General features: G+C 48.2%; 9 protein-coding genes across 9 annotated transcripts in view; 6 read left to right on the top strand and 3 right to left on the bottom strand.

Moving 5' to 3' along the window:
• The first annotated feature begins 471 nt into the window (after positions 1-471).
• Positions 472-3,478, top strand: SSE1 (adenyl-nucleotide exchange factor sse1). The gene is made up of 4 exons (XM_018278883.2): positions 472-824; positions 889-920; positions 990-2,742; positions 2,803-3,478. The coding sequence occupies exons 1-4, from the start codon at positions 750-752 to the stop codon at positions 3,076-3,078; spliced, it is 2,136 nt and encodes a 711-aa protein (XP_018126249.1). The 5' UTR covers positions 472-749; the 3' UTR covers positions 3,079-3,478.
• Positions 3,479-3,532: 54 nt separating this feature from the next.
• Positions 3,533-6,278, top strand: VE01_09468 (uncharacterized protein). Its single transcript, XM_018278882.2, has 2 exons — positions 3,533-5,155; positions 5,204-6,278. The coding sequence occupies exons 1-2, from the start codon at positions 5,062-5,064 to the stop codon at positions 6,229-6,231; spliced, it is 1,122 nt and encodes a 373-aa protein (XP_018126272.2). The 5' UTR covers positions 3,533-5,061; the 3' UTR covers positions 6,232-6,278.
• Positions 6,279-6,402: 124 nt separating this feature from the next.
• On the top strand, positions 6,403-8,067 carry VE01_09467 (uncharacterized protein). The gene is made up of 3 exons (XM_018278881.2): positions 6,403-6,581; positions 6,638-6,807; positions 6,870-8,067. The coding sequence occupies exons 2-3, from the start codon at positions 6,750-6,752 to the stop codon at positions 7,976-7,978; spliced, it is 1,167 nt and encodes a 388-aa protein (XP_018126271.1). The 5' UTR covers positions 6,403-6,581; positions 6,638-6,749; the 3' UTR covers positions 7,979-8,067.
• VE01_09466 (uncharacterized protein) lies at positions 7,260-10,185 on the bottom strand. The gene is made up of 3 exons (XM_059464070.1): positions 9,800-10,185; positions 9,426-9,736; positions 7,260-9,366 (listed from the first exon to the last, which is right to left on the bottom strand). The coding sequence occupies exons 1-3, from the start codon at positions 10,063-10,065 to the stop codon at positions 8,408-8,410; spliced, it is 1,536 nt and encodes a 511-aa protein (XP_059319327.1). The 5' UTR covers positions 10,066-10,185; the 3' UTR covers positions 7,260-8,407.
• A 734-nt stretch (positions 10,186-10,919) lies between these two features.
• VE01_09465 (uncharacterized protein) lies at positions 10,920-11,387 on the top strand (the record flags this gene model as incomplete). The annotated part of the gene is made up of 1 exon (XM_018278879.1): positions 10,920-11,387. One exon carries the CDS (start codon positions 10,920-10,922, stop codon positions 11,385-11,387), a length of 468 nt encoding a protein of 155 aa, XP_018126269.1.
• A 2,050-nt stretch (positions 11,388-13,437) lies between these two features.
• Positions 13,438-16,147, bottom strand: VE01_09464 (uncharacterized protein). The gene is made up of 2 exons (XM_059464069.1): positions 14,705-16,147; positions 13,438-14,641 (listed from the first exon to the last, which is right to left on the bottom strand). The coding sequence occupies exons 1-2, from the start codon at positions 15,439-15,441 to the stop codon at positions 14,179-14,181; spliced, it is 1,200 nt and encodes a 399-aa protein (XP_059319329.1). The 5' UTR covers positions 15,442-16,147; the 3' UTR covers positions 13,438-14,178.
• Positions 16,029-16,461, top strand: VE01_09463 (uncharacterized protein; the record flags this gene model as incomplete). Its single annotated transcript, XM_018278877.1, has 3 exons — positions 16,029-16,112; positions 16,301-16,407; positions 16,458-16,461. The coding sequence occupies 3 exons, from the start codon at positions 16,029-16,031 to the stop codon at positions 16,459-16,461; spliced, it is 195 nt and encodes a 64-aa protein (XP_018126268.1).
• On the top strand, positions 16,278-17,030 carry VE01_09462 (uncharacterized protein). Its single transcript, XM_059464068.1, has 4 exons — positions 16,278-16,407; positions 16,462-16,478; positions 16,584-16,739; positions 16,795-17,030. Exons 3-4 carry the CDS (start codon positions 16,620-16,622, stop codon positions 17,008-17,010), a joined length of 336 nt encoding a protein of 111 aa, XP_059319326.1. The 5' UTR covers positions 16,278-16,407; positions 16,462-16,478; positions 16,584-16,619; the 3' UTR covers positions 17,011-17,030.
• VE01_09461 (uncharacterized protein) overlaps positions 17,029-19,664 on the bottom strand; it is a gene marked incomplete at its 3' end in the record, with an annotated part of 2,760 nt that continues 124 nt past the window's right edge. Inside the window, exons 2-5 of the mRNA XM_018278875.2 lie at positions 19,041-19,662; positions 18,822-18,990; positions 18,239-18,771; positions 17,029-18,182 (exon numbers count right to left, since the gene is read on the bottom strand). Coding sequence (XP_018126275.1) covers positions 17,029-18,182; positions 18,239-18,771; positions 18,822-18,990; positions 19,041-19,173 — 1,989 coding nt within the window. The 5' untranslated portion in view covers positions 19,174-19,662. The remainder of the gene's footprint in view (positions 18,183-18,238; positions 18,772-18,821; positions 18,991-19,040; positions 19,663-19,664) is intronic.

Below are 19,664 nucleotides of genomic sequence, written 5' to 3'. Positions count from 1 at the left end.
ATGGCAGCGACCAAGAAAAGCCAAGAAAGTCACGGGTGGTGAGGGGTTGCCCTCAGTGGCCCTCCTTCAACCCCCACCACAAGCGCCAAAAAATTGCGAGGGTAGAGGGCTTATCGATAGCGGCCTGAGGAACACGGCTTCGCCACCAACGCTACTTCGACTCCCATGTGTTATACTTGCATTACGGGATGGCGACGTGTCAGTCAAGGCAGAGACAGCAGAGTTTTTTTTATCCTGACCAAACCAAAAAAAACGTAGAATTAAGTGAGGAAAGGGTTTTATTTTCACATATATCATTTAATACAGTGCAGATATTTATGACGTAAGTTTATTATTCCCCAAGAATCGCCAAGACTATGGGTCGAAATGCGTAGAAGTAGAGAGTCAGTTCAGGAATCGTCCATCCGAACTAAACCCAAATAGTCGCGGCTCAAAAAGTTCGAGATTCCCATATACAAAGCTAAAGAGGGCTGTGAAAACGAAATACCTCATCGTCTCCTCCAAACAACTAAAAATAACGTGACGATCTCTAATTGTTCAATTGCGTCCAGATTTGCAAGCGAGTACATCTCTATCTGACATACAACGTCCGACATTCCCAACACGAAGGACCTTTTCAGAAAATCTCTTCGGGCCTAGAATTCCCACACGCTACTGTCGATAAGCCTCGAGCCAATATTCTGTGTGGCTTGTTCACCCCCTCACCTCCCCTCACCCTCACTTTCACAAAAACATAACAACAGATCAAGATGTCTGTCGTCGGTGTTGATTTTGGCAGCTTGAACACGGTTATTGCTGTCGCAAGAAACCGTGGCGTCGATGTGGTATGTTTCCGCGCAACTCTGACATAATATTGTGTTTTGATTCACTTTACTGATCGTTTTATAGATTACCAATGAGGTTTCTAACCGTGCCACTCCGTAAGTTCCCCCTACAGTCACTCTCACAGACAAGGCAGTATCAAAGAGGCTAACGGATTCACTTCACAGTTCCCTCGTCGGTTTTGGACCAAAAGCGAGATACCTCGGTGAGGCTGCGAAGACACAAGAGATCTCGAACTTAAAAAACACAGTCGGGTCGCTGAAGCGCCTGGCTGGTCGTGCTCTGTCCGACCCCGATGTCGCAAAGGAGCAGAAGCACATCTCCGCACCCCTCATCGACATCAATGGCCAGGTCGGTGCTGAGGTGACTTACCTTGGCAAGAAGGAGCAGTTCACCGCTACCCAGCTTATCTCGATGTTCTTGGGCAGAGTCAAGGCCACCGCCGCCGCTGAGCTCAAGCTTCCAGTCAAGGAGATTGTCATGAGCGTGCCAGCATGGTTCACCGACGTCCAGCGCAGAAGCTTGATGGACGCCGCTGAGATCGCCGGTCTCCAGCTCCTCCGTCTCATGAACGACACCACCGCAGCCGCGCTTGGCTGGGGTATTACAAAGCTCGACCTCCCCACCGCAGAGGAGAAGCCAAGGCGTGTCGCATTCGTCGACATCGGCCACAGCGACTACACTTGCTCCATTGTCGAGTTCCGCAAGGGCGAGTTGACCGTCAAGGGTACCGCATACGACCGCGACTTTGGTGGACGTGACTTCGACACCGCTCTCGTTGACCACTTCGCGGCTGAGTTCAAGGAGAAGTACAAGATTGACATCAAGACCAACCCCAAGGCTATGGTCAGAGTTGCGGCTGGTGCCGAGAAGCTGAAGAAGATCCTCTCCGCCAACCAGCAGGCGCCCCTCAACATCGAGTCTCTGATGAACGATGTTGACGTCCAGTCCGTGCTCAAGCGTGAGGAGTTGGAGGCTCTTGTTGAGCCGCTCCTCAAGCGTGCCCACATTCCTCTCGAGGAGGCCCTCGCACAGGCCAAGCTTAAGGTTGAGGACATCGATACCATCGAGGTTGTCGGCGGTTGCACTCGTGTCCCCGCCCTGAAGGAGCGTATCCAGAACTTCTTCGGCAAGCAATTATCCTTCACCATCAACCAGGATGAGGGTGTCGCCAGAGGTTGCGCTTTCAGCTGCGCCATCCTGTCGCCCGTTTTCCGTGTCCGCGACTTCACCATCCACGACATCGTCCCATACCCCATTGAGTTCAACTGGGAGAAGTCTGAGGACATCCCAGATGAGGACACCTCCCTGACCGTCTTCAACAAGGGCAACGTCATGCCATCGACAAAGATCCTCACATTCTACCGCAAGCAAAACTTCGACCTCGAGGCGAGGTACGCCAAGCCAGAGGACCTCCCCGGAGCCATTAAGCCATGGATCGGACGCTTCTCTGTCAAGAACGTCAAGGCTGATTCCAAGGATGATTTCATGATCTGCAAGCTTAAGGCACGCATTAACCTCCACGGTATCCTCAACGTCGAGCAGGGATACTTCGTCGAGGATGTCGAGGTCGAGGAGCCAATCCCCGAGGACAAGGACGAGAAGAAGGATGCCGATGCCATGGACACCGACGGTGAGCCCAAGGCACCAAAGATGCGCAAGGTCAAGAAGCAGGTCCGCAAGGGCGATCTGCCAATCTCCGCCGGCACCGCATCATTAGACCCAGAGACCAAGGCCACGGCTGCGGAGAGGGAGAACAACATGTTCATGGAGGACAAGCTTGTTGCGGATACCGAGGAGAAGAAGAACGAGCTCGAGACTTACATCTACGAGATGAGAAACAACATCGATGACAAGTACGCCGAGTTCGCCAGCGACGCTGAGAAGGAGAAGCTAAAGGCGAGACTCGAGCAGGTCGAGGTATGTCTATATCACCCACCCCATCATATCCCAAGAAAACTATACTAACTATTACCCCAGGACTGGCTCTACGATGAGGGTGAGGACACCACCAAGGCCGTCTACATCGCCAAGTACGACGACATCCGCTCCCTCGCCGGCCCCATCGCCCAGCGCTACTTCGACAAGCTCGAGGAGGAGAGGCAAGTTGCGCAGGCCAAGCTGGACGCCGAGCTTGCGGCCAAGCGCGAGGCTGCCGAGGCGGCCAAGAAGACCGAGAAGCCCGCGGAAGAGCCGGTCAGCAAGGAGGAGGATATGACTGATGCCGACACGCCCGCCGTTGAGGATGTCGAGTAAACGTTTTAATTATACGGTTTTCTCTCACGATGCGATGACGGTTGCTGCACCACGAAATAGGGAGGCGGCGAGGTAAAGGGATGACGATGATCTGGAAAGAAAAGAGTCTTAGACTTTATGATAGCCGTTTGCAACCATGGATGTTCAGACTTTTTAGATGGAAATGAAACCCGGATATACTTTATTGTGTGTCATGACTTTTTTGTCTGTTCAGCGCGTTGATTGTTTTCTTTTCCGTGACGGGTGTTGGGAGGATCATAATGAAGTTATAGACTATTAGATAGAACTCTTTCTGGTTTTGGGGTACTTCGCATTATTCGACCATTGGTTCTCCAAGTGACAAATGCATCAGACGGCAAAATACCAATTAGAACTGAAAATATATATATATTGATTCCAAGCACGAGCTTCTGAACATTAAAATTCGTGGGTTTTGCTTTCCTGGTATGGCGAATCTTTGATGGTCTAATGGCCATGATTTCCGCTTGTCATGTGACAATAGGTAGAGCATGTATCCAGAGACATAACAAAAGTTTGGGTGGCGATATACTTGCCGCCTTTCAACTCTATTCAGCTAAACAACGGAAGTGCAAAAAAGAAAAAAAAGGCAAAAATATATCTATCTGAGCATGAGCTCAGAGAGGTGGTAATCTCTCTGACGGGGAGTCGAACCCCGGTCTCCCGCGCTTTGTCACATGACAAGCGGAAATCATGACCGTTAGACCATCAAAGACTTTGGACGGTAAACCCCTAACGGGTTACAAGAACTGGTGCTGCTTTTCGTGAGTTTTTCCGGAGCTAGTAAACAAAAAGTTGATGCCTGGCTTCGGGGTCCGGTTTTATCATTCTCCGATTCCTGAGCCCAGTTTCTCGCTGGCACAAAAGACTGTTTTTAGAATTATGCACAACACGGCTTCTTGCTTTCCGTCCACTGTGGGTGGTTATCAGCCCGTCCAACACGGTTTCCTGCTTCCCATCCTCTGTCGGTGGCCATCGCCCCTGCGCTCGGAAATGAAGGGTTTTGAGCGCTTACAGAGCCGAAACGATTGGCCAGCTGAGGCTGATCTCCGCTGGTTTTACCCTCAAGCTGCTACAAGGTCCACACCCCTTCGCTTGGGGGGCCTAAGAGCCCATAAAAAACGCGAAACGGTTGGTTGAATCCGAAATCTGCCTGGGGCCTGTCAAAAGGCCGCATCCTGTGTCTTTGATTACGACGACGGCTTCATGGAAACGCGAAACGGTTGGTCGATTTTTGAAATCTGCCTCGAGCCTCTCGTATGGCCGCATCCTGTGTATTCGATCACGATAGCGGCTTCCTGGAAACGCGAAACTGTTGGTCGATTTTTGAAGTCTGCCTCGGGCCTTCCAAATGGCCGCATCCTGTGTCTAGGATCATGACAACAGCTTCATGGAAACGGGGAATGGTTGGCTGGTTACAGAAATCTGCCTGGGGCCTCTCGAATGGCTGCATCCTTTGTATGCGGTCACGACAGTGGCTTCCTGGAAACGCGAAACTGTTGGTCGAGTTCTGAAGTCTGCCTGGGCCTGTCGAAAGGCTGCATCCTTTGTCTGGGATCACAACAACAGCTTCATGGAAACGGGGGATGGTTGGCTGGTTACAGAAATCTGCCTGGGGCCTCTCGGATGGCTGCTTCCTGTGTCTTCGATTATACCAGCAGCTTCATGGAAACAGGAGATGGTTGGCTAGCTTCAGAATTCTGCCTCCGGCCTCTCGAAAGGTCGGATCCTGCGTCTTCGATCACGACAGCGGCTAACAGCAACTTCAGACGCGCGAAAACAGTTGACTAGTTCCGTAAATACTATCGTGCCATTCATCGACTCAGCGTGGCCTCCCCCTAAGTTCCCCAAACAACTTCGTCAGGTTTACCACGATATACAACAATCTACACTGCCCTTCCAAACCCTGAACTAGTAACTGAGACTCTATACTCCTGACAAAATTCGTTGGACTATCGTGGCAACATGCCGTCTATCTTGGTATCGGATCCTAAAGGTGACAATCGGTCTTGTCCCGAGGAAGCAGCAAAACGCAAGAGGCCGTACAGTGTTTTTCGAGGTAAGAATATCAACATTTGCAAACTGGGGCCGTGCTAACAGTGCATAGAAATCCCTAATTGGGATGACAATTTGCCGCGAAAGAAGCCACGCCTTTCCTCACACATCGGTGGTTCTTTCTCTCGCTTACCTCCCGAAATACTTTCGCAAATTATATCCGAAATTATAGACCGAAGAACCCTTCTGAGTGTTGGCCAAGTGGAGGCTTTCAAGGGCTTCCTTAACATGGATTCTTTCCGTTCTGCCTACACGGAAGAAGTTAGACGGGGAGAGTATACGTCCGATAATGCGATCGACACCATTACCAAACACATAAAAGAACATCAAGAGGCGGCTCTGATGATTTTTGAAGTCACTTGGAAAGGCATGATCCGTGAAGGGCAGTTGAAAGGTGCTGTTTCTTTCCTAAACCGCCTTAGTCACGGACTAGATGAAGAGGATTTCGACACAGTGCTACTGTCACTGCGAATTATGTATGATGACATTGTTCTAGAAACTTCATGGGAGGCCTGGGCAGCTGCGTTTACAGCAGCAGATTTCTTACACGAGGAATATCGAAATGATGACACCATAAAGATGATCAGAAGGATACGGCATGGAGCTGTTTCTAAACGGCAACAAATACTGGGTCAGAGCGCTTCAAATGGTCAGTGGAGCAACGCCTACCTTGTGTTAAATCAGTTACAAAGGTATTATGAACTGGAGAAGAGGATGAATTTCCACCATCTTGAAGCGAAGCAATTTGAAAGAACGAAGAAACTTAACGACGACCTAGCTGAAGTGCTTCACGTAACGCTCAATCTTGCTGTCCAGGAACATCAATGGGTCGAAGCCTCTAATCAAGTATTTGAACTGGTAAAGCTTAATGCAGACATTCACAGTTTAGTACGAATACTTGAAACGATCTGCAGTGGTGCCATTTCAGAGGATCGGTGGCAGGATGCTACCGAAACAGTACGTGTGTTCAAATACATACCAGACTATGAAAACGTTGCTGAAGAATCACTGGACAGACTTCGAAGTCAGTGGTACAGGGCCGAAGGAATACGATGGACTTATGGAAACACTGTCTTTTAACGCTTAATATTATTATATGATTAGACGAAATATAAAATAGTGCCATGTGCTCGATATCGTTGTTTTCTAGCCTTAGGTAGTTTTGAGCCTCTCGATACCGGTCCATTTTTATCCCGAGACGCCCCTTTAATTCTTGCTGAATAGCTTAATCCGCTCTCTATGATGATGGCCATAGAAGTTATTTCCAACAGCCATAGTCGCTCTCGCGCCAAGGCCACTACCAAAACCGTCCCCCGTTCTCGACCTTCCGCTTCCCTGTTCCTGCATCCTGTGTCTTCGATCATGGCAGCGGCTTCGTGGGAACAGGAGATGGTCGGCTGGCTTCGGTGCTCGGAGGGCCAGAGGTCAAGGTAGCCAGCACCACTAATTCCTTAAATACTGTTGTGCCGTCTAACAATCTCATTAGTTTTAATGCGATATAAAACAATATACATTGCCTTTCCGAATCCCGAACAACAGGAAGCTAAGATTATACGCTCCCAGCAAAAACAAGTTACACTGTCCTAAAAGGAATAACTATGTGTGACAATATCACGCCAGATACTGAAGCTAGCGGCCAGGATGATTTTAAGCCAGGTAAGAGATCAGGAGATACTGGTATTATTATCTGCATCCTGAGCTGTACTAATAGTGCATAGAGAGCCTTATCCAGGATGCCGTATTACTACCAAAGAAGCAATGCCTGACGGATAATTCGTCCCTATTACCTGCTGAATTAAAGTCACAAATATTTTTCGAAATTTCAGACTTAAAAACGCTTTCAAATCTCTCCCAAGTATCCAAGGCGTTTAGGACTGTCTTTAATAGAAGAGAAAAGGATTATTATAACTCTACCCGTGCTGCAGAATTCAGAAGCGGAGAGCTTCCACTTGATACTGCAGTGGACTCTATTATCAGACATATACAAAAACGCGATCCGAAAACAGCTCTAATGTTTTTTGAAGCTACTTGGAATAGCCCTGGAGGTAGAAGCGGTTCAGCAAGGAGAAACTGCGACTTTACAGATATGCTTTCGGGACGGTTAGATACTGAAGAGTATGACATATTGCTTTTGTCACTACATACTATGTACGACCATGTTACACTGGAAACATCATGGACTGCCTGGGCAAATGCACTTGTGGCACTCACTTGCATAACAGAAAGCTTTGGTAAAGTTGCCGTCAGTGGCGTAAGGATGGAACTATGGATCCTAGATCAATTTTCTTCAAGACAGCAAGAAATGATAGGCCAAGGCGTGTTAGAAGGCGAGAAGAAAAACGCGCGATTCGTGTTAAACGGGTTAAGAAGACACCATACCAGGCGGCGGCATCGCGAGGAAAAGAGGCATCTGGAATGGAACCATCTCGAAAGAAAGAAGAAGCACACTGACAACCTGGCTGAAGTGCTTCAGGCTATCATCCATGTTGACAAAAGCATCAGTGCAGTAGCAGAGTTTATGCTCCTCGAGTCTCAAAGCCGCCCCGGGCGCCATGCCGATTTTCATGGCGGGGTGCAGTGCATATGCGATCCCTCAACATGCCGCCATACTGCAGATGCCAACGATGTACTCCAGGCACTTGAGGAGATCTGCACTGGTCACATTTTGAATAATATCGACAACTCTGCTCATGAAGCAATACGCGTATTTATGCTTACGCCACCATACTATACCCACATTGCTAGAGAACGACATGAAAGGGTTCAAAGTATGTTCGATGATAAGTATGGGAGGTTTGAGCCTGACAGCGAGGACGCGGACCTTTAATGTGAACGCATTGCTACGGAACGACTAGAAAGCCCCTACCGGCAGGACCGGTGGCGTGGCAGGATGCGCAGTGAATCCCTGAGGGCCTAGGTAGACGAATTATAAAATTTGCTGAAAGGCTGACGTCGCTTCTACCGCCATCATTCATTCAAACAGTCTCTTGACTCAAACGCGTCATCCTTCTCAGATCCCATCCAACGACCCCATAATCCCCTCATCCCCATCATACTCTACATCGACCTCGTACTGCTCCATTTACTGATATCTCTTGAATTCCCCACGTCCTAAATTAGGACTTCGTCTGTATCGTACAATCCCCTTTGCCCACCAACCTCGTCAGCTCAGTCCTATGCTTCCCTTCCTCGTGAGACCAGTTCCGTTTCCGTCCTTTGTTGGATTATCAGATTCGAAAGCTTAAAAGGCCATACCTCATAGACTGAAGTTGGGGTCCTGACGCTTCTCCACCGAAGAAGGCACCGTCCCACCACTTCTCTCATGATCAATCTCAACGCTCGAGCTGGTGACAAGATACTCCTCAACCCCGCTAGACAGTGGGCTGAACCCGTCATCACCCCATTCAGCGCGGCCATCCCCAGTCAGTCTCTGCGCCAGGCGGCTCAAGGGTTTGAGACTGATATGCAGACTCGGCCTCCCCCCAGAAGGTGCAGTCTTTGCGATATCAGTCCATGCAAGAGTAAATGAAGCATTTGTGTTGCGTGGATAGACTTCGACTTCTTCAATCAGTGGCTGCACTGTGCAAAATGTCTGCTGGGCAGTAGCTGGCGTGCTGGACGGGACAGTGGCGGATTTGAAAACGCTAACGTGCACAGTATCGTTGGGGTTTAAAATATCGTTGGTGTCGAGACATTCGTACAGGAGGGGTGGGAGTGAGATGCCTGAGTTTTCTGTGCCATGTAAACTAGTGCTGGGTAGGCTGACTTGCTTAGCTGGCAAATTTCTTTCGGGGAAGACACTCCATCTGGACAAATCGGATGGGGGATCCGTGAGTGTGGATATTGGGCTCGTTGATTCTCGTGCTTGGCTATGATCAGGCGGCTCGCTTTGTTCGTCGTTCCCATGTTGCCTGACTTTAAGCCTCGAATTCGTAGCTTGGCCAGTGAAATCGTTATGCCCATCCATAATATTCGCATTGCCCTGGTCTCCAGCCTGCTCTTCTCTGCGCCGTCTCAGACGTCTGACTATGATCACCACCACAAAAGCAACCTTTCCACGAGAGCCTCTGATATAATCGTGGGCCTTCTTTTTCACAGCTACCGGATCTTGCGTGACTGCTACCTCAAGCACGAGGAATGGATTATTCGGCTCGAATGCTAACGATGAATCAGGTTCGAATTTAAATGTTCTCCCGTTGTAGGCTAAAGATAAAGCTGTGTTCGCAACCACTAGTCAGCCTTTTATCAAGAAAGGTAAGTATGGCACGACTGACTTGACGATCCCGTCTCAAGAACCCGATCCTTTTGCCACGTGGCAGGTACAAATGCTCGACCAGAAGAGTCTCGTGCAAACATCTGGTCTTTTATGTCCGATGTAAGCGCCTTCATGACTTCGTGGATCTTCGTTGGCATCGTGATGATGAGCTCGCATTTTTTCGAGGAAGCTTTCGACGATGAATGTTCTAGACGGATGCGTTTCGAGCCTGTGATGACGGGAATTTTCAATCGAGCGCACTCATATATTTGTGTAGATACAGAGGGGATGATGATGCGGTTGTCGCGTACATATGCTGCCGGGTGTATGCTGTCGTTCCCTCATTAGTGCGTAATTCCAAGTCGGAACTGATTCTGGAAGTCGGAGACGTACGAAGAGAGCGCATCACACCGCAGAGCCCTTAGAATGGTATCTAGCCGAGGAGCGACTTTTGTTCTAGGATAGCTATCGCCGATAGCCACTCTTTGACGTTTCGATGATGGCGGCCGGTGTGTGTATGTGGATTCGTTGTCAACAGTGCCTAATGGCGGCCTAAACTCGCGTTTCCGCTTGCGATTGTCGCGCAGGCCGATCCTGTAATTGATATCATTACGGGGTTCGTCGCTGTTGGTATCGTTAACTCTCTGTCGCGTCGGCATGCCTCAAGGCTACAAGAGGCTGTCGTGATGTGTTGTATGATGGAGGAGAGTCATGTGTTGTTGATTCGCTTAAATTGTTATTTTGGTCTGGCGAACAACAGCCATGCTTGGCAAGCGCGTGTATACCGAAGTACTGTACGCGTGTCATGTGGCATATGATAAGGCTCCACACGTCATCTCGTGTGGACTGGCAGATGGAGTTAGGTTGTTTTTGGTCCTCCTTAGCTGCATTGGACCAATAGTGGCAATGCCCCGGCATGCGGGGAAACTATAACCCCGAGATATTTGGCGGTTGAACAACTTACCCTCACCTAACACTTACACAATCATTTCAACAGCCCGTGTAACTCTGGATGAGTCGATACAACACTCAGCAATTAACCCATATGAATCATGACTCGCCGCATCTTTATCCAATTTCGGACAGACCGAGTCCTAGGAGAGCCTACCAAAAAGCCAGTTGTTGTCGCTACGGCAGCTTGCTTAAGATCATTAAATCGCAGCTTCGACTTTGAGAGGGACTTTCTACACACCCAAGGGGAGATACTGAAAGAGAGGGCCCGGTGCCATGTCCTTGTTGACTGCGACTATCGCGAATCGGAACCGGAGTTGAAGAATGCCGACTTGGAATGCTTTCGCGTCGTTGAGGGGGAACAGTCCTTGCAAGTGCAGTCCTTACTGAGTTTATCGGCCATATACTAATTAACAAGCAGTTATCTTGTTACAACCAATGTTCACAGAGGCCTGATTGATACGATTCCGTGGGGGAAGCACTCGTCCTAATTTGTCAACCCTGCGGGATACAACGACGCCTGCGATTAAGCACGATGATAAACAAGGCAGATGGGGCAGAGATGGCAGCTTTCTTCGCGTCGGCAGAGCAGTGCGAGGATCTAGTTTCGAGGACATACAAGTCTCGAAATGCTAGTCCCAAGAAACGCGGTAGACCGGAAGACAGTGTACGGGAGGCAGACACAGACTCATCGCGAGAAGATGAGCATCAACGATCCCGGAAACGTCGTCGACGTTCTAACTCAGTGCAAGATCTGGCAACCATGGAGGAAACCTCCCTCGGTGCTCCAAGTTCAAACGTACCCTCGCCTACGACACCGGTTTCTTTTCAAGACGCGGCATGCCTTCGGCAAGAATGGCTACACGAAGAAAGACAGCGCTCTAATCCGAGCCACCAATGGGAGGAAGAAATGGCATGGGCAGCTGGTGTCTACAAAGGAGACGTCACACTTGGCGAGACCAATGCTGAGCGATGGCTTGAGTTCAATGGCGGGGAGCACCCTCCCAACAAAGAGCACTGGAACTACTAACTGGAACCTACGGTTGAGCCCCCAGACAGGGGCTTTCGTGGCTTTATAAACGTGGCGTGGTCTCATATCTCGATTCTAGGACAAGCCACAAATAAACAGTAATAAACAACAACTACGCAATTAGTACAATACAAATCTATAGTATGATGCAGGGTCCATATTATATCATCAAAGTTTTGCTGTGCCCAAATTCACGATTACATAAGTCATATCTCGGGTAATCACGTGCCACGTTTAGGTATTTGGCCAAAAACGGTGTACTACGGAACATTGTAATTGCAGGTCCGTGGAGAGATGGGTACTGCCTTTACGGACATGCTCAGGCTTCCCACCATTCCTCAGTACTACCAGACCAAAGAATTGCCTTCAGCTTCTAATATCCGTGACGGTCTAAGAAATATTCGACTTTCTACGAGACGACGCCCAGCTAGCTTACCTCACTTCGCTCCTATGAGCTGGGGACGCATGTATCTCGACTGCAGGGTTTCTTGGGGATTCCTGTGGTTTTTGAGTCGAACAGGTCAAATTCTCGGCACGACCATCTGGTTTTTCAGCTTTCAATGGGTCAGTAGAGCAACGAGGAAGGACATTGAGAGGGGGCAAGATGCTTCCGATAAAGAAGCGGTCAGTATATCCTTCACTTTAAATGTTCAATCTCAAAACATTTCACTGTATAGAGGACCAAGCTAAGTTGAAACCTAGGGAGCTTCATTGACAAAGATTGACGAGTACGTCTCTATGGACTCGAAAGGCGAAACAATATCAGGCGGAGTATCAGGGCTGGTACAACGTTTGCCGTCCGGTGATGTGATTAAAATACCATGGCCTGGTTTGCGAGCAGAGAAGTGTCGCGGAGACTTGACGGCAGAATACAATATATACAAAATATTGGGGCCTCATCCACGTCTAGTGAAGATAATTAATTGGAGCTCGGATGACTGCTCCCTTACTATGGAATACATGCCTAACGGCTGCCTTAAGGATTATATATTGGCGAATAACGACAAGATATCGGCATGTCAACGCCTTCAATGGATTATGGAGGCTGCAGAGGGACTACAACTTCTACATTCCAAGAACATTATACATTGTGACGTTGAGCCAAAAAATTTCTTGCTGGATGCAGGCCTTGGTCTCAAAATTGCTGACTTCAGTGGTTCTTCACTTGATGGGTCGCGTGCTTCAGCATGTGTAGGGACTAGGTTCGAACGACCTGGCCTTGATCTTCGCTGTGCGCCGACTGTGAAGGATGATCTGTTCAGCTTTGGCTCTACAATATATATGATCATCACTGGTCATTACCCGTTTCAAGAGCTGAATAGTAACGACGTTATAGAACTGTTTGAGGCTCAAAATTTTCCCAGTGTGGCAGAAATCATATGTGGGGAGATTATCAATCAATGTTGGCGTGGAGAAGTCAGTTCTGCTCAAACTGTATGTGATTTTATTGAGACGGAAATGAAAGAACTTTGTAAGTTCTGTTATTCTTGTGTTTACCCGCCAATACTACTGACTGCTTTCCCAGGTCCCAAATCAGAGACATCAAACGATACACCTCAATCCTAAGTCTCGCTCGCAGTGAGAACGGATCCAGACTCCTTGCGCTATGACATGATAAGCAGAAGCTTCGATGTCGATCGGTTATCATTGATACATACCTATCTAGAATATCCTTCATCTCTATGGGCATTGCATTGGTCACGGCTTCTAGTTTGGGCAAGAGGAGTTTCTTTCTTCGTTGCACATTCGACACCTGTGCTACTGGCCGTCGGGCATCTCACCACGATAAATGACGTTGAGTTGCACGATGGCGGGCAGCCACTGTATTTTGTTGTAGTAATCAGTTGTTCGCACATTTTGTATATTTAACTATCGGGCTCTGAGTAAATTTCGGTTTGAGAGGCAGTCTAGGGATGTTCCACGATAGTTAGATTCCTATCATGAATGCACTAGCTGGGAACTTACGTCGAAGTGTGTTGGACGCAATATCTGGGAGGATAAAGTTTTGTTGAGACGTCGAATCAATAATGAGAACTGTAGATCTGTGGATAGGACGGAAGAAAGACAGTAGGAATTTGGCACTTTATATAGGAAGGAATCTGAAGGTCGCCAACAACCTAAAATTCTCACTCATGTAAGAGCGGGAATAATTGGGTGACAGTGAAAGCCAGCTATGAGTCAATTGCGTTCTTTTCTGCAGCGGGCTGAATGAGGAAGCACGAAGTCCCAAATTACACCGGTGTGCCATGCAGCATCAGCGTGACATACGCTGCATCAGTTCCTTTTATAGCGGCATCTATGTTGATGCATGGAAAGGGCATTCCCACGCTGCATCAGGGGATACCTGGTACCGCAGGCTTAAAACGCGAAGACAGTGATCTTCCTCGTGCTGTCCACCTGACAGGTGGGGCCGTTTGTCACCTAGACTATTGTGTGAGGGGCTATATTTGGTTTCTACATGACGATTTCACTTCCGGCTGTTCAATAAGATGATAGATAACCACCTCCCTAACTAGAGGCCAAGTTTCCAGCCTCATGAGCCACAATAGGGTAGGTTACTTCGTTTGTAATGATATATTGTTCTGTAGATACCCCAAGACTCGTCTCCGAGTTGTATATCCCATGTTTATCTTCCCTCCTATCAGAACAAGAAAATGGCGAGGAACAAGAAGATATTATATAAGAAGTCGAATAACAGACGTCACAATGCTAATTTGGCAGTATATAGCTAACCCGCTATGGTACAAAGTTTTTCTTATAGATAAATGATTGAAATGCGGCGTAATATGAGTCAGCCAGCGGCGCTCCATGTATATGCGATATTCTGGGTGTCATCTCTAGCATGAACTTGTTCCGTCTGATAGGGCGGCTGTTGGGGTGGCAGATGCAGTGCCGCACCATAGGTTGGCCCATCTGTTTTGGTGATTGACCATGGCGCAGGAGCTGGTGCATATTCAAAAGGCTGATAGAGCGGGTTGTGAGGCACTTCCGTGTAGCGTGGAGATATCATCGGACGCTGGTTAGGGTCAAATTGCGCGGATAACGAAGCCGTGGGCGAGTATAAATGCTGAGATGACGACTCAATCGGCAGGATCTGCTCTGGTAGTCGGTGAAGCGGGGGTGGATCTTGAACAGTATGCAATCTTTGAATTTCGTTGCTGTATGCAGCTATGCTACTCCATGGTTGTGAAAACGGTGTTGTTGGAGGTGCGGCATGCCTAGATTGCTGTTGCGCTTGATTCCACTGCGGATAGCTATCAATATATGGTCAGCACACATCCTTTATTATGTTTTTTCAAACTGTGCACACTACATACTGGAAAGGTCGCTTCAGCAAGCCCATCGTTGCTGGCTTTGCAATGCCAGGTCTTTTGGGAATCAAGGAATCCTTCTTCTGGGAAGGAGATACGCGAGAATTGTGGCCCCTAGGTAAAGCTGATGATCCTACCAGCGGTATTTCTTTCCTGGCTTGGAAGTTCCTGGGACTCCGTCCACGTACCACCATAGGCGCTGTCGCCGATTCGACTGTGCACACTCTAGATCCATCGGCTAGCGTGGATATTAGTTTTAGGCGTAATATAAAATGTTGTTGTATTTCTTTCCTGCGACCATTGTTGGCTGTTGCAACACGGAACTGGAGCCTACTCCATGCAATTTGTTGAGAGATAGTCTCGTTGTTCTTGTCTTCATTTCCAAGGATGTCGATTGGTATGGCTACTGGCTCTTGTTCTGGAAGATCTGGGGAATTTGCTGGTGGGGTCTTCCACGGGATGACAACTAGTCGGATATTGTGTCCCTCCACAGACTCCGTAGCTGATACCGTAATTTCATGCGACACAATAGACATTGACTCGCCGTAGCCAGTGTCAACCGACAGAGGCCCTGCTGGGCATATGATGGAACCCGATATCTGGAAGAGGTTTCGCCGGTAGCAGGTGAGCTCCGGCTGCATGATAGTGTTTTCGCCAGTATGAGTTGCTATCTCAGATAAAAAAAACTTCCCATGTATTTGCGCAACAACATCGAGTTTGGCTGGCTCGCCATACTGGTCCATGACCGTATGCCCATGTGGCAACGGCTCAAATGACAGTAAGGGATGAACGGATTGGATAGTAGGTTTTGTGGAATCGTCAAACTCGGGTTTGCTTTCATGCAGCGAAGGGGCAACAATAGCGTGCGGGTGTTCTTCAAACGATTCATATAGTCAATCCCGAATTGAGCTTGGAGCCTCCAAAGATGGCAAGAGACTCGCTGCCCTTGCGTGGTTGCATGTCATTATGTGGTTGCTGTTGCGATTGTTTCGGTTTGAGAGGCAATCTGGGAATGTACGACGATAATTAGATTCCGATCATGAAAGCACAAGTTGGAACGTTCTTCGATTCCAGCAAACAGTGCGTGCGAAGAAATGTAAAATAATCCCTTGATACAGAAATGGAGTCGCTACTTTATACCTGGAGCTGTGGCCAACATTCACCGACGAGGCTCCCACATTGGCCGCCCACACGAAGCTCTCCTGCATACCCAGCAGGCACAGCTTCAGAGTGGTCCAATGATAAACCATCTGATGTGTTTGTGCATCCAGGAGTCACTGACGCCAGTTGTCGAAATTTGCGTGAGGGCATGGCCATATTTCCCCTCAAAATGGATGTGGTTGGCGAGACCCAAACTCGCACGACCATGCAAGAGTTGATGCTTGACGATGACCGGAGAGCTATTTGTGATTCTGTCAGTGCTCATTCGCAATTACAATGTTCCGAAGGTGGGTCATAATAGTGACCGGCTTGGACCATACGGAATTCTGGTGGATGAGATAAATACACTGCACACGTGACGCAACTAGATTAGGCAGAAAGATCAGGCGGTCAGGCGATCCATGAAACTAAACGTTTCTGCCCAAGCGCACGTGTCGCTAGTGGGGTTATGTTTCAAACGTCGTCCTCGATATCGAAGTCGAAGCCAAATTTGTCAGAAACGGCAACCCAAGCCAACAACCTTTCAACAATATCAGCTTCGAGCTACAGTATGTAATATTGACATTTATGTATTCGATCATCAAAGCTAACGGAGTAGCTAGATTAAACACATCAGAAGGTGGGTGCGCATCCTGTCGTACACCTGGAAACCCACAGTTTCAAACACCTCTTGCAAACAAACCATAGCTCCAGTGCGCATAAATACAGTGTTAAGTCATATTAGTTTCGCTATATCATTTTGCAAGCAGACCTAGATCAAATGCCTGTCAGCAAAACCCCTATCACACCCAAGAAATCGACGGAGCTTCGTTCGAAAATTGAGGCTACGAAACCTGACCAAAAGGGATTAAATGTTATTTTCGCCGAGGTTAAAGCCCAAGTAAGTAGTAGCCAGAATACTAGAAGGTAGCTGTGCTAATACTATGCACTTGTAGCTGGGCCTGTCAGGATTTGCGACATCCGAGCGGACCGAAGAAGACACGAGAGAAGTTCGTTTAACTACGGCGAAGTGCGTCGTTTTTCTCATCAAGGGCGCATTTGAAGTTGGAGGGGACAGAGTCGATGGAGATGGATTAGGACATAGTGTGGAGAATGAGGACTCTCTTCAGTTGCTACAAAATACGACAGTAGTGATTATAAACACAAATTGAGGTATATATTTTTGCTCCTTAAATTACGTCTACAGAAGCACTGGTTCTGCCTATGATTCCTGTTGCCCAGAATTTGGGCGTATGAATTCCTCCTGGATTCCCCAACGTATTTGCTGCTACACTGGCGGTATAATTCCCATTGGTATCCGCCCAGGTTTCCTCTTGCGCAGACGTTGGCCAATTGCGTATGAACTCATCTTCGATTCCCCAATGCATTTCCTGCTGCTCTGGCAGGGATTCTACCGGTAGAATTCCCTCCTCCTGCGCAGACGTTAGCCAATTGCGTATGAACTCATCTTCGATTCCCCAACGCATTTCCTGCTGCTCTGGCGGTAGAATTCCCTCCTCTTGCACAGACATTAGCCAATCGCGTATGCGTATGAACTTATCTTGGATTTCCTGCTGATCTAGTGGTAGAATTCCTGTGCTATCCGCCCAGGTTTCCTCTTGCGCAGACGTTGGCCAATTGCGTATGAACCCATCTTCGATTCCCCAATGCATTTCCTGCTGCTCTGGCGGGGATTCTACCGGTAGAATTCCCTCCTCCTGCGCAGACGTTGGCCAATTGCGTATGAACTCATCTTCGATTCCCCAATGCATTTCCTGCTGCTCTGGCAGGGATTCTACCGGTAGAATTCCCTCCTCCTGCGCAGACGTTGGCCAATTGCGTATGAACTCATCTTGGATTCCCCAATGCATTTCCTGCTGCTCTAGCAGGGATTCTACCGGTAGAATTCCCTCCTCCTGCGCAGACGTTGGCCAATTGCGTATGAACTCATCCTGGATTCCCCAACGCATTTCCTGCTGCTCTGGCGGTAGAATTACCTCCTCTTGCGCGGTCGGAAGCATTCCTGTGAGTTCCTCTTGCCCAGACATTGGCCGCCCGCGTATAAAGTCCTCTTGGATTCCCCAACTTTCCCCACACGCGCCATCATTATAGACCTCCTGTCCAATACTTTCTCTCTGACATCCCCATTCTGCAGTTATAGGCGTATGTTCCCCAACCTGAGCAGACACAAGTAAGTCCAAATTGCTTGGAAATTGACTAATAGTGCTTTGTTGGTGTTCTGTAACAGTGAGATCGCAAGCATGGGAAGTTGGCGCATAATTATAGAGCCTTCCTGTTTGCGACATAGTCGCTGCTGCTAGATCCGCCGCTGGCGATTCCAGGGCTAAAGGGAATCAGTAATCTGAAATCTAGGACTTCGAATAAGGGTATGTTACTTACAGAGATTCCTCGCGATCTGGTTCGTTGCAACATGTTGCATACGGTTTGGCTCGTTTGAAGGATGGTTTGATATGGTTGGATCGCTACCTAGAGACGTCGAAAAGCCTGAATTCGCAGCACCATTACCGGAGGAGCCACCAAGGTCAGGACGGCCAGAAACCAAGTTCTCAATGTTTATTTCCGGGGTACTCGACTGCTGAGCTTGGGACTTACTACTCGCACTTTCCAGAGAATGATTAGCTTCGCAAGTAGGTCCTTGCGGGCGCTCCTGAGTCGTACGTTTAATTTCGCCTGCAACTTCAGACAGACATTCTGTTGGCGTCGATGAAGTCGATGGCTCATCATCAACATTATGTTTGTGTTTCTTGGATTTGCCACTCGAACCTGGCTGCTCGTCCATTGTACGTTTTCGGGACTCTGGAGAAGCTTCGCCTGGCTCATCCCGAATTGTAGCATATTGATGACAGAGTGATATCGTTTTCTCATTAACAAATGATTCGGGGACATTTAGCAATTTACAGACTTGATGTAGGCTGCACCGATAGATTAGCCACATGACAATGTTTAGTAAAGCTTTGCTTACGTATAATCGTCCCCTAGCATGACTTGCACAAAAGATGGAAGAAACAACGGAATGTATGCTTGTGATAAAGTAGGTGTTACTTTTGCAGACACCAGATGCTCGGAGAGGTATTTTTTCGATTCCTTCGGAGACTGGCCCAAAGTACCGTACTGATTTATGGACATCGGACCTAAGACACATCAGTTACAACTTCTTCGCAAGTAATAGAATTTAACTTACTCTGAAATATTTTTTCTGTCGCTTGATGCCCTAATGTAGCGTACACCTTGGAGATTTGTTCATTGATCCACTGCGAACCGTTCCGCAAACGACGGAGTTGAGCGGGCTTTGAATCAGAGACACATAATCGCATTATAGAGTTAACTTTGGTCCTTTTGACCCCACTAGCTGTCCAGACAAAGCATGCTGACACAAATATAAGCTGTTGGAAGGCGTAGACTTGTCGTGAAAAAACACTAACTTCTCCTGTTGCTTTAGTGATACTAGCGAAGTCCCTTAACGACTTTTCCGCTGTGGACGAAGACCATGTAACCCTATTACATACTGAAACTCCTAATAATATTGACCTGATACGATGTTTCCAATACGTATCATCATGTTTCGTTATCGATTGATCTGTAGATATCTTCCCAACTAGCTCATCTGCATTTGTTTTCCATATCTGCAATGATTTCCGCTTCGTAGGCTTCGTAAGCTTGGGGGTGTAAAATTCGAATTGTAGCCCCAGGGCATCGTTTGAGTTGTTGATGGCATCACCTCGACAAGGCTCCGGAAGGTCATTCGAGTTACCCTGGTGAGGCTCTTGACGCGGGAGATCGCACGTGTTGCCGATGTTGTCGACCT

Source organism: Pseudogymnoascus verrucosus (genome assembly GCF_001662655.1).
Source record: "Pseudogymnoascus verrucosus strain UAMH 10579 unplaced genomic scaffold scaffold_61, whole genome shotgun sequence".
Lineage (NCBI taxonomy): Eukaryota > Fungi > Ascomycota > Leotiomycetes > Thelebolales > Thelebolaceae > Pseudogymnoascus > Pseudogymnoascus verrucosus.
The sequence above is the reverse complement of the archived record's forward strand: the minus strand, read 5'-3'. Positions and strand labels throughout refer to the sequence as shown.